The sequence below is a fragment of the Alexandromys fortis genome, unplaced genomic scaffold (assembly GCF_014885135.2).
Source record: "Alexandromys fortis isolate MF-2015 unplaced genomic scaffold, M_Fortis_MF-2015_v1.1 scaffold_13, whole genome shotgun sequence".
In the NCBI taxonomy this organism is placed as follows: Eukaryota; Metazoa; Chordata; class Mammalia; order Rodentia; family Cricetidae; genus Alexandromys; species Alexandromys fortis.
Genome location: NW_026067908.1, coordinates 4,741,415 through 4,758,254, shown reverse-complemented (window position 1 = coordinate 4,758,254; position 16,840 = coordinate 4,741,415). Strand labels below are relative to the sequence as shown.

Sequence of the window (16,840 nt, the reverse complement as noted above, 5' to 3'; positions counted from 1 at the left end):
GTGCTGCAAAGCTCTAAGGGCCTTTCCCTTGAAGTCTAGATGCTCAAAGGTTAGACTGCTTCTAAAACTGACCTCTTCGCTTCTGCCATTCACAAACTATACAAACTGAGTGTGTGCCTTCTCAAGTTTCTCTCTTCCTCCATGTCCCTGCCCTGCTGATCTAGCCATGGCCTGGGTCCTTGAGCTCTTCCAGCCCTTGGTAGGACGCCTTGCAGAGTCAAAGGTTGGAAGAAGCAAGGAAGCCCGTTAGAAGTATATCCCAGCCAGCATCACTGCCAGCCCAGGCCTGGATAGGAGCAGGGTCCTCCCAGCAGCAGGCAGTGTCACCATTCTGAACTCTGAGAAGCTGGAACCTGGGCAAGGGTGAGGGCAAGGGATGATGTACAGTTTAAGCTGGAGGGAGAGGGAGGGCTGGCTAGCTGGTGACTAGCAAGCGCAGAAGAGATGTGAGTCACCTCTGCTTATGTCAGGACCGAATTCCAGAGAACCGGACAAAGGAGGCCCTGAAAACAGAGTCTAGCCCCTCCTTGTCCTCTCTCCAGGAAGACTGCCCAACACCTCCCCTACTGGGTACTCAGAGGAACGTCATGCCCCAGAGCTCCCCAGGAGCAGCCTCTTTGCTCTGAAAATTTCAAATGAAACCAGGCCGACTGCAAGGAAGAGTAGCTAAGCAAAGCTTGCTGAGCCTCCACCTGGGCTTGCAGGAGACCCACACTCTACTGCCCTCGGGCCCTGCCTGGAAAAGATCCAGAAGGGCCTTGTGGAAAGGGGGACAGGGAAACAGGAGCAACTAGCTGAACTTAGCTTCCCCACACTTGGAGCTGCAGTTACCCAGGGACTGCTAACCTACCAAACTCTCTTCTGCATGACATGCTCATGAGAAATATGTGCTCGTTTGTGTCTGTGTGTTCTTTTTGTCCATGCTGGTGAAGAGAACAGTGTCTGTACCCACGTTTCTGAACTATTGCATTCTTGCATCTCTGCCTGCATTCCCATGTCTGCGGAGCCTGCAGACCTGTCTGTGCCTCTGCATAAGCTAGTATGGGTATGTGTGTGTATGCATGAAGGTGTGTGCATGCAAGTGTGTACTGTGCCAGGGAAGGTGATGTCAAATGCTATTCAGGCCTCTAGAACACTCTCCCTCTTCCTTCCTCTCCTAGCTCTACCTACAGGCTACACAGAATTAGAGGAACAGAGTCTCTCTTCAGGCCTGCTAAAGAAGGTGGTCAGGGATAAACTAATTGGAGCCTCCTAGCTTTTCTCCTCTCTCAACCTTTGTTAGCCTTGGGGTACTCTGTACCTTCTTTCATCAAAAAGTCACAGTCATTTCGAGCTCTTCCTGAGCAGCACCTCCCTATAAATTCATTCCATTTGGCTAAGTGTCCAGTAAGCACAACTGTGGAGTTGCTACCACCTACAGAAAGAGGAAGGAAGTGGGTGGGTGGGTGTATGACTAAGGCAGCGTGTGAATGGGAGAACAAACGGATGGATGGAGCTCGTGGAATAGGAAAGCTCAAGACAGGTGACAGACAGAATGATTCCCAGCAGGAGATCTCCCAGCGACTACTCTGAAGCTCCTGTGGCTCAGACACCTCCAGAAGCCTGGGGCTTCCCAGGGATGGGCCTGACAGAGCCACTTCCAGTCCCCCAAAGTCATGGGATTGCTGTGGTCTTGTTCTTTCAGTTGCATCAACATTCCAGGGAAACAGGAGGAGGCCCAGGGGTAATGGGGACATTCCCTAAGCATGGCTCCAGCTGGAGGTGGGGACACCCACAGCTGTGCATGGCCTGGGGTGGGCAGCTCAATCCAGCTGTATGCATGGCCACAGCTGGCTCCACTCAGCGCTGCTTCGCTTGGCTGGAATGACAGTGCATGAACCTGGTGGGCAGAAGGGTGGTGTGGCACTCTCCCCTGGCTTGTGGAATTAACTTTCTGTGATTCTAAGCCCAGGAGATGCTGTGAGAACTTGGTAAACCTTGAACCCCTAGAACGCTCCAGAAGGTGGTGAGGGAGTGGAGAATGAGGGAACCAGATCCAGGTGACCTCTTGACATCCTTCGCTGTTTTCAGCACGTGGTAATCCTGGTCTAGGCTTGTGGCAGGGTAGATGAATGGTCAGGTCAAAGAGGAGTTGAAAACGCTCCATTGTGTAAATTCTGGTAGGAGAATCCTGATTCGTCCACAGGCACGTGTGAAAGAAAGTCTGGCCTAAGACTCAGCTGTAGCGAGTAAGGGCATTCTGCATTATTCCTCCTGGCCGGCAGACTAACTCTGGGCCCTGCCTTGAGAAAGTATGCATATGGTAGGGGACCAGAAGCCAGCACTTGGCAGAGATCTGAGGGACCCCTGCACGGCAGCCAACCCCACGGTGCACGGCTGGGAGGAGGAGAGAGTTACAGGAGGCAGCTCCTGTGAGGAAAAGGTTTAAGGGCAGCACCATTCCAGAGGGGCACCACCTGCCTTGGAGTGAAGCAGGCTCTTAAGCTGAGCGGGGATGTGCAGAGGCCTTCAGAAAGCATCCCTAAGGTCTCTCAAGGGGCGAACATTACACATGTAAGCTTTAAGCTTAAAGGTTAGAAGGACCTGTTTTTAAAAAGTGTTTGTGAAAGACCCCAGAGCTCCAGGAAAGGCCTAGCTACCTCTAGTGTGGCAGTGGATGGAGCTCTGGCCTGGGAGGACAAGACCTGTGTGCACCTTGTTCCACTGACCCTGTCTTGTCTAGTCAGAGACCTGCCATCTGATCCTCCTCCTTCCCAGTCACCTGGCCAAAGAGGTAAAGGTTCCGTGCAGCTTTCTGTTTTCCTGGTTCTGTGGGAGTCTGCTGCCCCAAGGCTTTGCTTTGCTCTGCGCCATTTCCCTGCCTGTCAGAGTTCAGCAGCTTGTGTCCCTCCCCAGGGCTGAACGAGTGTCTGCACAATAATGGCGGCTGTTCCCATATCTGCACTGACCTCAAGATTGGCTTTGAGTGCACATGCCCAACAGGCTTCCAGCTCTTGGACAAGAAGACTTGTGGCGGTGAGCCTTCCCCCATCTGCCCAAGCAGATACAGATCCTCCTGCCGGTTCTGACTTCTGGTCTTTCCCACAGACATTGATGAATGCCAGGACCCAGATGCCTGCAGCCAAATCTGTGTGAATTACAAGGGCTACTTTAAGTGTGAATGCCACCCTGGCTATGAGATGGATGCACTGACCAAGAACTGCAAAGCTGTAGGTACGGACTTCCAAAGGAAGAGGGAACAACTCTGGAGGGTCTATGAAGCACCCTGCCACCTATGTGAGGAGTGGTTAAACACATACTCCCACAGTGCTCAAAATGCAAGTGAACATCACACGTACAATGCACTGAACGCTAACACACACAGGCATGGTTAGAGCCATCCATTGATAGCCTGGGGGACTCCATTTGTACAGCACAATGTGTAGGCACAAGTGTGGACCACACAACTGGCATACACAGCTCATATGAAGTGCGTGACTTGTGTAGATATATATATATTGATCTATTCAGTCAACTGAAGTAATTATTTAATTCTTTATATTAAGTGCAATAGCATCGCTGTAGGCACTAGAGATTCAGTCAGCATAAAACACGCGTTAATGAGTAAGACAGACAAAACATAAGATGGTTAAATAAAACACAGTGTATGGCAGGTGGCAAGTAAGGGCTAAGGGGAAACAAAGAAGGAAATGATGGAAAAGTCTCGGAGAGTGGTGGATTATGGTTTTAAACAATAGTCAGGGAAGCCCTCACTAAATAAAAAGGGCATTTGCGTGAGGACCTAAAGGAGGCGAAAGGATGAGCCCAGTAGTTAGCTGCAGGAATGGCATTCCAGGCTGAAGGGAAAGAAAGTGCCAAAGCCTGAGGGAAGGAGTGTGACTGAACATTGAAGGAGCAGCCAGGAAGCTGGTGCAGTTGGAAGGAGACTCATGAAAGGTAAAGTCAGAGGTGACAGGGCATTCTCCAAAGCCTTCCAGATGGTTGTAAAGACTCCTGAGTCTGAGGGAAGCCCTCAGAGGGTTCTGAGTGGAAGGGAAATGTAACGTGGAAACTCCTCTGGCTTCATTGCTGAGAACAGCCTGCAGAAGGCCAGAGAAAAGCCACATGTTACCGCAGTGCTCCAGGAGGAAGGCGTGGAGCAGGATGGCTGCTGCGGGAATATTGAGAAAGGAACAGATGTGTGTATATTTTGAAGGCCAGCTAGCTGGATTTGCTTATAAATTACAGTGGGATGTTAGAGAAAAATGAGCCAGAAGATTGCAGGGACAAATAACTTAAAAACAAAAAATGAATTGCTATTTCAGCATATGAGAAAGGGTGAAAGGCAGGTTTGGAAAGAATGTAGACTGCATTGGACATGTGGAGTGTAAGGAAACTGTAGCTCTCCACATGGACGCATTACGCAGACAGTTCAGTAGAAGTCTGGAGTTTCACATAAATACTTAATAGAACACATAAATTATAACACAGCTACAATCCTTGACATCAGATCCATAAATCCTAAAATATACCACCCACATCATAATACATCACATGTAATCTGTCTTGTCTTCTATATGGGACATGATGAATAATGTGGTCCATATAAGTACAGTAGAAATAGCATACTAGATATACATACCAGATCCATACATGTGAATAGCTAGGGTGCAATTATATTTTTAAAAAAATGCTCAGATCATAAACACACAGGTCCCTATTGCTGACACAGTTCTCATCACAATTCACAAGCCGCCCTCTAACCCAGCTGGTCACTTCAGAGAGGTAAAGTCATGACTGTTACTTGGAGCGAGAGAAGTTCTGGTTCACTGGGGACAGAGCAGGCCTAGAACTTAGCTTTCCATCTGGTACTTCCTGTACTTTCAGCCCCATTTTCCCTGCCGACTGTATCACCACTTTCCTTGTACCCTTCCGCCTTGAAATAGTTTCCATCCTCACACTGTGTATTTGTGTGTACACGATACAGCCTCAGCCACATGGCTCTATACTGGGCCCATCCTGTCCCCATAAGCCTGGCACAAATGCACAGGACAGGGACCAGGTGGCTGACAGAAATGTGTACCGGGAAACATGACAACCGTTCCTGAGAATTGCCTGATACATCTCAAAACCAGCTGAGGTGGGCAGTGCAAGGTCCTTGAAGACCTCTGGGACAGCAACCTTCCAGGTGGAAGTCACGAATATCTAGGTCCCACATGATCTTCTAAGTCTTAACTCTAGAATCTAAAAATAGGTTTGATATATACATGACCAGTTATGTGTTCTGTACAATGCATGTGTGTGATCTTGTCAGATGCCACATATCCTGTCTCTGTAGATGGCTCAACAAACTTAACCCAGCCCGCTGGGCTATCTTTCTAGGACCTTTATTTTATTTTATTTGCTCAGGTGGGTCATTCTTGCAGGATGACAAGCGGAGCCCCAAGCAGAAACAGTAGTGATTGCTGCAAAGAAACACACTCTGGAACAAGGGAAAGACTTGAAAAGGGCCTGGGGCAGTGAAAGGGCTGGGGAAAAGCAGAATGCGGGTAGTTTAGCTGGAATCTAGAATGGGAGAAAAGCTAATAAGCTAGACAGACTGTGGGGCTATACTGCAAAAGGCCTCTGTGCAGGCCTGAGGACATTAGGAGTCATGGACTTGGGAGTTTGTATCTAATGGAGAAGAGGGCTTCTGCTGTGTGTTGGTACTCATTATTTCATCTGCCCTTCTAGCCTGTGAGGTAGGACCATCATCCCTACTTCATAGGAAAACGAGGCCTCATCCAGCAAACTAGTGGCAGAAACTTGGTCTCTATGGACTCCCTGCTTCCTCCATTGACACTGCTTCCTTGCATGGCAGTTGGCAAGAGCCCATCCCTAATCTTCACCAACCGACATGAGGTACGAAGAATAGACCTGGTGAAGCGGGACTACTCGCGTCTCATCCCCATGCTCAAGAATGTCGTGTCACTGGACGTGGAAGTAGCTACCAATCGAATATACTGGTGTGACCTTTCCTACCGCAAGATCTACAGGTAAGTGGCATGCCCCCTGCAGCTAAGCCATAAGAGACTTGAGGGAGGGGCTGTTTACACAGAAGAGGAAGCATGGCCTCTGCCTCTCAAGACAGAGTTGGCCTTGAGAAGGGATACAGAATCACAGTGGCAGTAGAAGTACCAGGACTTTGAGCCCACATCCTAGACTGTGTCTGACCCCTGGTGGCCTAACAGTGAAGTACAGAGGAAAAGGGAAAATGCTCTCCATGGAGAACTACAAATCTGGCTTAGATCTATATTGTGGACCCCGGGGATTCAAGATGACTAAGATCTGATCTCTGCTGGGAGGATCCCACATATAACTAGCGAGCCACCTTTTTGCAGTCATGAGACGAAAGTAGAAAAAAAACCTTTGACCCAATTTGGTAGCTGGGAAAACTTCCTGGGTGATAGTACCTCATTTGTCACTGGGGTACTCCGATCACTGGCTGTGACTTCAGGAGTGGGCTCTGGCACTTAGGAAAAATCATTGGACACTTGAGAAAGTTCTCTCTTAGATCTGTCTCAGATTCCGTATCTCTTTGCATATCTGGGCCCCTTTGGACAATTTATGCCCCCTTTTTTAACTTTTGAGATCTACTTGGCAGGACTGATAATAACCAGGCATTGGGTAGACACTGAGTCATCGAAGAAGGATAGGATGGGTGGGTGGGTGAGTAGATGAGAAGACAGAAACAAACTGCCAAGTGTAACGAACTGACAGCTAGATTCCTGCCTCCCACAGCACACATACACAGACTGAGTTCATGCCTTACACACAGAGAAGCAGCTAGAGCCTAGCCAACAAATGTGACTGGCAAGCAGGATTTGATGAGAGACTGGGTCTGGGGCTGAATGAGGCATTACTCAGACTAACTCACGAGCTCATCTGGGGAGTCTCAGGAATCTGGCTTGGGGTTTTTATCAGCTGTGCTGCTCTTTTATTGGGGGCATACAGGAGATCAGAGATTGGGGGTTGGACAGTCTGAGGAGGAACAGGAATGGGGGTGAGCAGTTTGGAACGCATTGAGTAAAGGTGTCTATGGGCCATCTAAGAGTGCTTTTCGGTCTGACTTGAAGAGAATGTCAGAATTATGGATGGCAGTGGACAGATGGCAGTGATAACATGGAGAGAAATGATGGGGGTGACGGAGGGAACGACGACCTGTAGGCACAGCATTTGGGAAGCAAAGTGCTGCTACTGGTGCCCCTGTGCATTTGTGCAGTCAGTTCTCTCTGCACCACACAACTTCCTGCAGATCCTCTTTATCTCACCTCTGCATGTCATAACCCCCCCATCTCTTTCCCTTCCTTCATTCCTTTCCTTTCAAACCTGTCCATTCCACAGGTGCCACAGTGAGCTGACATTCCTAGCTATGTCCTTCAACTCATTCAGTTACCTGTCTCACTCTTGCTCCAGTATAAAATCTAATTAGCAGTACACTCAGCTATGAGAATGTGATTCTTGCCTGCACTTACTTCCACTTTTACATCCCATAAGCCAGCTTCACCACACCAAACACTGCATCATTCCAGAACATGCTTGCTTCTATACTTGTATACACTGGTCCCTTTGTGTCCTGCTTCATCTTTTGTGCCCCTGGTAATCTAGTCCTTCAGAACTCAACCACAGGCTTCTCCCACTCTGCAGGAAGATGCAGTCTCCATTTCCCCACTGCTGTAGCTTCCACACTGCATTGCATCTGCCTGCATGCTTCTTCCCCCATTAACTGAGCTCCACCAGGCCAGAAACTAGCTGGTTCGGCCTGTGCCCTTTCCCGGTGGCTCAAAGAGTGTGTTGAGTAGAGCTTAGCCAGGTTCCTCTAAAACCCACTGCATGGCACAGAGAGAAGACAAAATGGGGAGGGTTGCAAAGGCAGCTCCACATGGGCCCATGGGTGGAGCATCTGCCCATGGCCAGCCCTGCTTTCTCCTAAGCGCCCCCATGGACAAGGCCAGTATCCCGGACGAGCAGGTGGTCCTCATTGATGAGCAGCTGCACTCTCCAGAGGGCTTGGCGGTGGACTGGGTCCATAAGCACATCTACTGGACAGACTCAGGAAACAAGACCATCTCAGTGGCCACCCTTGATGGCCGCCGCCGATGCACCCTCTTCAGTCGTGAACTCAGTGAGCCCCGAGCCATCGCCGTTGACCCCCTGCGAGGGTGAGTATCCTCACTAAGACTTTCCATTTCACCAGCATACGTATTGTTCTCATGTGTCTAAGAACTGTCAAGGGCTCAAGAAGCCTGTCAGAGACACAGGGAAAGAAGTCCAAATGGCCCTCATCCCACTTGTCTCCAGCTCAGGCATTGGCCATTAGTCACCAGACGGCTCCCTAGACTCTTGGCTTATTCACTGAAATGGCACATCCTGGAGCACTACAGGTCTAGAGATTCTTGAGAGTAGCTCCTGGGGTAGAGGCCCTGCAGGCTTTTGTTGGTGGGTATCTGGCAGCTGCTTAACCTTCTTCAGGAACAGAAAACTTATTACTCTTCATGAAGTCTATTTCATTGTGAGATACCACCTACCCATTATACAGTGGGATTTTCCCTCAAAAATCCCGAATCTGTCTCCCTATGGCAGAGTTACATAACCATGCATTCAGCACAATCAGTGTGATTTAAGACTAAAGTCACTGGGGTTGATCTGTTCCTAACTTCTCACCTCTCCCCACCCTTGTTGCTCAATATGTGGGCTCCTTACCACCTAGGCTGCTTTATTCTGGCCACACCTGGGTGGGGGCTTAGGAATCCTGAGCAAAACAATACTTGTTCCTTCCCCAGTGGAAGTGTTCCTTGTCCTTGTCCTTGGTTGCTAAGAAGGAAGAAGAAACCCTCTTAAATTGAGGTCAGCTACTGAAAGCAGTCTCATGAAAGGGTGAATCTGTACCAGTGGGCTGCTATGGTCTCTAGTAGGAACAAGGGTCTAAGAGCAGGGACCTGAGTTAGGATGGTCGTTTACTCTCTTCTCTGTAAATCAGGAGAGGTTTGCAGGGACCCTGCCCACACAGGTGCTCCAGAGCTGGGCATACAGGCTATGCAGCTGAGACTGGGTAGATTAGAGGTGAGCCGAGCTTCCCCAGGCTCTCACGAGATGAAGATTAAAGTGCCTGTTAGTTCTAACAGAGATAGTTCCAAAGGATTTCGGAGGTTTCCCATTAAATATAACCCCCAACTCTTCAGTGGATCACCTATCCTTTGTGACTCAGACCACCCCAACTGTCCCAAACAAGAAGCTAAATGTGGGCTCTTCTATCTTTCAGGTTCATGTACTGGTCTGACTGGGGATTCCAAGCAAAGATTGAGAAATCTGGGCTCAACGGTGCATACCGGCAAACACTGGTTTCAGACAATATTGAATGGCCCAATGGAATCACCCTGGGTGAGCCCTGCCTAGCTACCTGAGTTGGGAGCCTGTACTAGAACTGATCCTGACAACTGATAGGGGTCCCATGAGTCTTCTTTCTGTCCCAACATGGAGGCCAGGTGTCTTTGTTCCCTCAGGCTAAGTTCAGTGTGAGGGCTGGGAATGTGGGTAGAGAAGAGTTCAGTGGGGCAGAGATGCAGCTGTAGTAACTGGTGTCTGACCTGATCCCTCCTCCCCAAGACTTGCTGAGCCAGCGTTTGTACTGGGTGGACTCCAAGCTGCACCAGCTGTCCAGCATTGACTTCAATGGAGGCAACAGAAAGATGCTGATTTTCTCCCCTGACTTCCTGAGTCACCCTTTTGGGATAGCTGTATTTGAGGTGAGCCCTAAGAGGGTGGGTATGACCCTGCTGGGAATATGAAACCTAGAAAAGGCTTGTTCAAATAGGATGCTTCCCTGAGATTTGTCCAAAGGGAAACAAAAGAACAGGGAAGCCAACTGACACATTTGTATATATTCTGAGAGCCACCTACACAGAGGCTCTGCAGCCAACCCTGCCTGGCAGTCTTTCCTGTGTTCTCTCTCCCCAAGAGCCTCGTTCAGAGAATGTCACAGGTAAATTATTCAGTACAGATGCTTCTTCTCCACGTCCTTAGCACCTAGCACTATATCTCCTATGAAGAAGGCTCCTAACAAAAGGAGGAAGGGGAAAGGAATATGTGTTTCCTTAGAATCATTTCATATAGGTCACGTCCTGACAGATCTATGCAGGTCAGCTCATTTCTGTGCTGACCTTTGCTGAATCATGGGGTTATAGAAGTAAATCAGACACTATCCAAGCTCTCAAGAAGAGAGGATCAAGAAGCCCATCTGCCCTAACCCTGACTTCCTTTCTTCTTGGGAAATAAGGAAGCCAGAACCTACCAGAATTTCTTACACTCTTCCAGCTCTTCCCAAAAACTAACCCTGCCATCGAGGGAAGGCAGAGTTGGGAGGCAATGGCAGTATTTTCTTCGAGCAGCTCCATTCTGTACTGCTTGAACTCGTGGGCAAAGTATCTCCTCCAAATGCAGCCCCTGCTTCAGTTCAAGTGTACTGGACATGCATGTGTATAAAGAATGTGTATGTGCATGTATCTGCATAAATACACCAAAGTAAAAGTGTATGTTCCTGTGTGTGTAGTTTTATGTGTATGCACACCAATAGAGGAACTTCATGAGTATGTCTTTGTGAGGACAGATAGACCCGTGGGGTGTATCTGGATCTATGGACAAGATGCATGGTTGCACCTATAATTGTGAATTTGCCTACAGATGCATATCCAAGCGTCTATGGACTAACCATATAAACTTGTGTGTATCCTCCCAGAAGGCTCAATAGCAGCTGGCCCTCAGGAACTTACGCATTCCTTCTGATCTTAATTCCAAGCCACAGGAATGGTACTAGCTATAGAGATCCAACCTTGGCTTTCTTTTGACTCCAGGAAGTAAGCCTAGCTCAGCTATAGGTAGCTATAGGTAGGTTTGGTCCTCTGGTCAAATATCCTCTAAGATAGAAGGAAGCTAGGTGAGTTTGTGTAATCATCAGAGGCAGAGTCCTCTGAGAACCTGTGGGCAGGGTAGGTCTCTCTGGGAAGCTGTCAGGTCAGTTCTTCCCATCACTGATTTGGGGCTAGGTCCTAAGACTGGGATCATGAGTTAGGATCCTGGGCTCCCCACCCTTTACATCTGTATTCCACAGGACAGGGTATTCTGGACAGATCTGGAGAATGAGGCCATTTTCAGTGCAAACCGGCTCAATGGCTTAGAAATCTCCATCCTGGCTGAGAACCTCAATAACCCACATGACATTGTAATCTCCCATGAGCTGAAGCAGCCAACAGGTAAGTCTTCCCTGGCCCTTGGGTGCCTTGCCTGTGTCCTCTCCTGCCACTTGGCAGGCTGCTTCCTCCTGTTCATGCCATGACCCAGCCTCTCCAGGAATACAATAATTCCTCTTGTAAAGCATTTTGCCTCATTTTGCTTCAGCTTCTGTGTGAAGCAAGGCTAGGAAGAAATGAACACATAAGTTTCCTAGTTTTGCTAATGCTATAACAGGTGCTTATTATTTTTCCTCATTCAATTATTGAAGAAACTGAAGCTTAGAGAAATAAAACAATGTTAGCAGGTAGAAGAACAAAAATGTACACTCAGATCACCTAATTGCAAAGTTCCTTCTGTTGGGACATATAGCTTCTTGTTACTTCTCGCACCCATTTTTCAGCAATATAAAATAATGTGTCTTGAGGCCTTACAGCAAGGCAGGTGGCTCACTGGGAACAGATGTAGTCATCTTACTGCTAGGTTGTCTCCTCCTCAATCACTACTAACTGGAACAGGTACTGGCTGCCGGGGTGAGAAGGACAGCAAAGAAGAGCAAGGAAATAACTGTGGTGCCTGATTCTAGTTCTAGGAATTTAAAGAAGAAAGATATGACATGAAACTTAAAGGAGTAAAAATCAAGACAAAAACAGTAAGGGTGGGGTGGCTTTAGTTTGGGAATCAGTATACCGCAACTTAAAGTCTGCCTCCCAAATTCCTTGAGTTGTAATTTGTACATTTGTTCTCTGAGCATGGGCTCATCTGTCAGAACTGTAAGAACTGAATGAGAGTAGGAATAAAGTACCAAGTACCGTGCTGGTGGGTGCCCATATAAAAGGAGAGAGCAAGTCCAGTGGTGGGATCTCATTATTGGAAGACAAGAGGACCTGGCATGGCCTGTCAGTGTCCCAACATTTTGTCTATCTGCCCCTCCCCTGCCATCAGCTGCAGATGCCTGTGAACTGAGCGCCCAGCCCAACGGCGGGTGTGAATACCTGTGCCTTCCTGCTCCTCAGATCTCCAGCCACTCCCCCAAGTACACATGTGCCTGTCCTGACACAATGTGGCTGGGCCCAGACATGAAGAGATGCTACCGAGGTTAGTGACAGACATTGCCCTTGGCTTCTAGGACACAGTGTGCTCCTGGTTCTCCTCTGTCTGCCCTGTCTGCTTGTCACATTTGCATATTCCTCTTTTTTAAACTTCCTTGAATGCATGAGTCCCTGGGAGTCTTCTAAGGTTCTCCCATCTCCCAGAAAAATGCACATATACATAAAGTATTTTAAATTCAACTTTCAGGAAGTTTCTGGAATCCCTTGAAAACATCAAGTTAATGAGGCTGGAGATGGCTCAGTGGTTGTGAACACTTGTTGCTCTTGCAGAGGACCGTGGTTCAGTTCCTAACATCCATATGGTGGCTCATGTCCATCCTTAACTCCAGTTTCAGGGGATCCAATCCTGATGCCTTCTTCTGGCCTCTTAGGGCACCAGGCAAGCACATGGTGCACAAGCAAAATACCCATAAATATAAACTAAAGAAAACCTTGAGTTAAGAGCCTTCCATCTCCCCATCTCCACTGACTGTTTCTAAGCTAGACCAGCACATTGCACAGAAGCCCTTGTAACTAATGATGGGATACCACTTCATCCTCATAAACAGGGTTGATTTCCCATCTGCATGTACAGCCAAGGCCTTTGGCTTGAACATTAAGTCTGTTGCATCATTTATAATGTTCAGGTTTAATTGTTTAATGCGAAGAATTAACACTAATGATATAATTATATATTAGATAAAATACTTGTAGAGTTGTATGATTTCTGCTCCCTCTAGTCTTTTGCAGAGGCCTCTTCCACACTTACTTCTGCAGCACTGTTTCACTGACTCATCAAATCAAAGTGAAGTGCTAGGATTCAGGATTCAGCTAAAGAGAAGATCATGGCCCATTCAGGGGGATGAGGGAAAGTTTCACAGAAGTGGTATCTGAGCTAAACCCAGAGGATGAGTCCCTCCATGTAATGCACAGCAGCAATAATTTAGGCACTAAAGCAACGAACTGCTCTGACTAAGTAATCTCCCTGGTCTTTCCCCTCCAGCACCTCAGACTACCTCAACTACAACGTTAGCCTCTGCCATGACAAGGACAGTACCCACCACTACCAGAGCACCTGGGACAACCATCCAAGACCCTACCTACCAGAACCACAGTACGGAGACACCAAGCCGGACAGCTGCTGTCCCAAACTCAGTTAGTGTTCCCAAGGCTCCCAGCATCAGCCTATCTACCCTAAGCCCTGCAACCAGCAACCACTCCCAGCACTGTAAGGAAATCACCTCTCCATTTTTTCATGACTTGGGGGAGTCCTATGGAAGCCAAGATGAAGATTGGGGGTGGCTGGGAAGGGAGATCTTACCAGAACTAAGTAATGTCCGCCTCTTAGGAGGAAGCAATGACGAGAAAGGGCTATTCTGGGACTGAGGAAACTTGGGTATCCATAACTTTTCAAGGGCCTGGAGGCAGACTATTAATTCCATCTCTGAGCCTCAGAGTCTCCCCCTAAAAGGAGCAAATAATAAGCTACCCTCCACTCGCTTCTCAAGATGGTCAGGAAAGGCAAAGGAGCCTGGTATGGTAGTGCGTATCTTTAATTTTAGCACACAGGAGGCAGAGGCAGATACATCTCTATGAGTTTTAGGCCAGCCTGTTCTACATAGAGAGTTGCAGGCCAGCCAAGGCAACATGGTAAGACCCAGCCTCAAGAGGGGGTGGGGCAAAAGAGGCATTACCAATGGAAGTGCCTGCTGGCTAGGTGTATGTCAGTTTTGTGAGTTCCTGAGGTGAGAGTCATCAAGTTTGGAAAGCTCTAATCTGAGTTCCCAGTAGTCGTGGTGAGCTGCCCAGACAGTAACATCCATAACTATGATCTGTTTGTGCCTGTTTCCAAGCCCTGGATAAAATAATTAAGCTCACCACTCCTTAAATCATTGGAAGCAGTTGTTGTCTCTGTTGGAACTGCTCTATCTCATTAACCAGAAAATACCTAATTTCTAAGGGGAGTTCATTTTAACGGCTAAAACATCCCTCACATTTTTTTTTCCATACATGCTGGCCCAGAAACCAGGCAACCTGGTTGTGGTATGTTTTGCCAGCAGAAGCTGGATTCTTAAGAATAGAGTACTCACCCTGGAGTTTGCAGAGGAGATGGAATTCCATTTCCTCTCATCTAGGGCAGAGCTCTAAGCAGTCCTCATAGGCCCCAGGAAGTTCTAGCACATCACAGGGCTTCTTCCCACCCCACCCGTGTGTGCATGTGTGGTACATGTAGAGGCCGTAGGTCAACCTCCAGAGTCTTCTCAGTAGTTCTCCATCTTCATTCTTGAGGCAGTCAACCTGGAGCTCACTGGCTGAGCTAAACTGGCTGGCAGCAAGCTTCAGGTTTCCTCCCGTCTCTGCCTTCTCAGTGCTGGCACTGTGGGCACACGCTGCTGTGCCTGGCTTTCCACGTACTGGGGAGCAGAATCCAGATCTTCATTCTCATATAGCAAGCACCTATCAAGTGCAGCCCCTCCACTTAGTGTGCCAGCAGCACAGCTCTCTGATCAGTCAGATTTGCCAGAGGTGACTTGGAGAAAGAGATTGAGGGGATGAGTTTGGAAACATTGCCAGGAAGCACTCACACCTGATGTGGAGCAAATGTGGCTAGATGTTCCTCTTCACATCTCAGAGGGCTCTCCTGGGATCCCAGGGCCAGTGCGGTACAGATGTCACAGGGAAGATGGCCGTGAGTTAGCAAAGGAAATGTATTTAAAATACAGTATATTTTCCAAGCACTCTTTGGTTTAAGAATGTGCTTTTATATGCCTTAACAGCAATAACAACAAGAACCCTTTACTGAGAGAGGAGGTCTTACTATGTAGCCCAGGCTAGTCTGAACTTGAGGTCTTCTTTCCTCACCATCCTGGGTGGTGGGTTATATGCATGTACCACCATGCCTGGCTAGCATACCTTATAACAACTCCTACCCTCTCACTACCCTCTTGAATTAGGCAAGGCCAGCTAGATTGTGCTAAGTACCTACATAAATTATCTCATTTAATCCTCACATGTATTATGTATTTTAACATAAAGAAATATAATGCACATATGTGTCTAATATTATATTAACTTTCACAGTGTTACACAGGTAATGAGTAAGAGCCATAGAATCTGCACCCAGGAAGCCTGTGCTTCTGATTACACTCTACTACATTCTAGTGTATCTTATTTTAACCTCTTAGGAAAACAAGCTGGTAATCCATATAACAGGCAGACCACCAAAAAGAGTGGAGATAATATATTGGATTTTGTTTGAAAAAGACAGCTGATCCTGTCAGCAACAAGGAGATCTAAGCAATCACCTGCCACGCACAGCTCCCAGCTTCCTACCATCCTGATGCTATGGAAAGAGTATAGGGCGTGGGGTGTGAGTCCAGAGTTCAAGTCCTACTCTGCATTTATCAAAACTTAGTTTGCCATTGTATAAAATAGAAATAACCTCTGTTGAATTTTCCTCAGGAATTTTGATGAAATTTAGTAAGACTGGATTCTTACATAATAGCTGGGATCATTTTAGAGTGAGAACAAACAGAGGTTGGAGGTTCTTACAGCTTGAGGCTAGTGAGGGCTGAGATTCACAGTGATAGAGCATCATTCTTTAAATGCTGGTGTTTTACAGATGGGAATGAAGGCAGTCAGATGGGATCAACAGTCACTGCTGCTGTCATTGGGATTATCGTGCCCATAGGTGAGTGTGGCCCCAATCAATGGCGGTAAAAGGATTCTTCCCAAGCTTTGGGAAAGCCTTGTCTAATGTGGAGGGATAAAGAATGTTGCGTACTGCCTGGTTCCGTTTGGGTTCTTGCACAGCACACAGTGCTCTCCAGTTTCTGGCCCTATGTGAACATCCAGGTGCATCTCCCTGCCCTTCCTTCACACTCGCACCGTGTGAAGACCTAATGAATACTCCCTGGGACCCAAGCTGGTGTCTCTTGCTCACCACTCTCCCAAGCTCCTAGCAATGGCTGGTACATGACAGGGAATTATATGTCTGCTAACTGATAAGCCAAACTGCTTGCCTTTTCTTTTTTTTTTTTTTTAAAGATTTATTTATTTATTTATTATGTATACAACATTCTGCCTCCATGTATGCCCGCACGCCAGAAGAGGGCGCCAGATCTCAGTACAGATGGTTGTGAGCCACCATGTGGTTGCTGGGAATTGAACTCAGGACCTCTGGAAGAGCAGCCAGTGCTCTTAACCTCTGAGCCATCTCTCCAGCCCATTGATTTTTCTTGAATAAATAATCCTGTCTTGTTTTCTTTCTCTTTGATTTTCAATAAACATTTATCAAACAGCGACGATGTGGCAAACTCTACTAAGGAAAGTCAAAGCAGTGAAAGGACTTGGTCCTGCCCTGTGAGTCAGTGATCTAGCAAGGAGACTCAGTGGGGAAAGCACTTGCCACCAAAGCTTTGACTTCCCGAGTTCTATCCCTGGAAGTCACATGGCGGAAAAAGTCAGTTCCTGTAGTTTGTCCTCTGATCTCCACATACCCTCCC

The 16,840-nt window shown here is 47.7% G+C and overlaps 1 protein-coding gene across 12 annotated transcripts in view; it reads left to right on the top strand.

The window, feature by feature from the left end:
* The window catches only part of Lrp8 (LDL receptor related protein 8), a 68,023-nt gene that overhangs the window by 43,120 nt on the left and 8,063 nt on the right, over positions 1–16,840 (top strand). For 6 of the 12 annotated variants that reach the window (XM_050136320.1, XM_050136311.1, XM_050136319.1 and 3 more), the window contains 10 exons: positions 2,896–3,015; positions 3,088–3,213; positions 5,840–6,014; positions 7,953–8,180; positions 9,281–9,399; positions 9,625–9,764; positions 11,126–11,267; positions 12,190–12,342; positions 13,339–13,563; positions 15,958–16,026. In XM_050136320.1, the coding sequence (XP_049992277.1) occupies positions 2,896–3,015; positions 3,088–3,213; positions 5,840–6,014; positions 7,953–8,180; positions 9,281–9,399; positions 9,625–9,764; positions 11,126–11,267; positions 12,190–12,342; positions 13,339–13,563; positions 15,958–16,026 (1,497 nt within the window). Of the gene's footprint in view, positions 1–1,684; positions 1,762–2,592; positions 2,774–2,895; positions 3,016–3,087; positions 3,214–5,839; positions 6,015–7,952; positions 8,181–9,280; positions 9,400–9,624; positions 9,765–11,125; positions 11,268–12,189; positions 12,343–13,338; positions 13,564–15,957; positions 16,027–16,840 lie in introns of those variants that run through there. The other 6 variants (XM_050136310.1, XM_050136314.1, XM_050136312.1 and 3 more) reach the window with 3 other exon arrangements.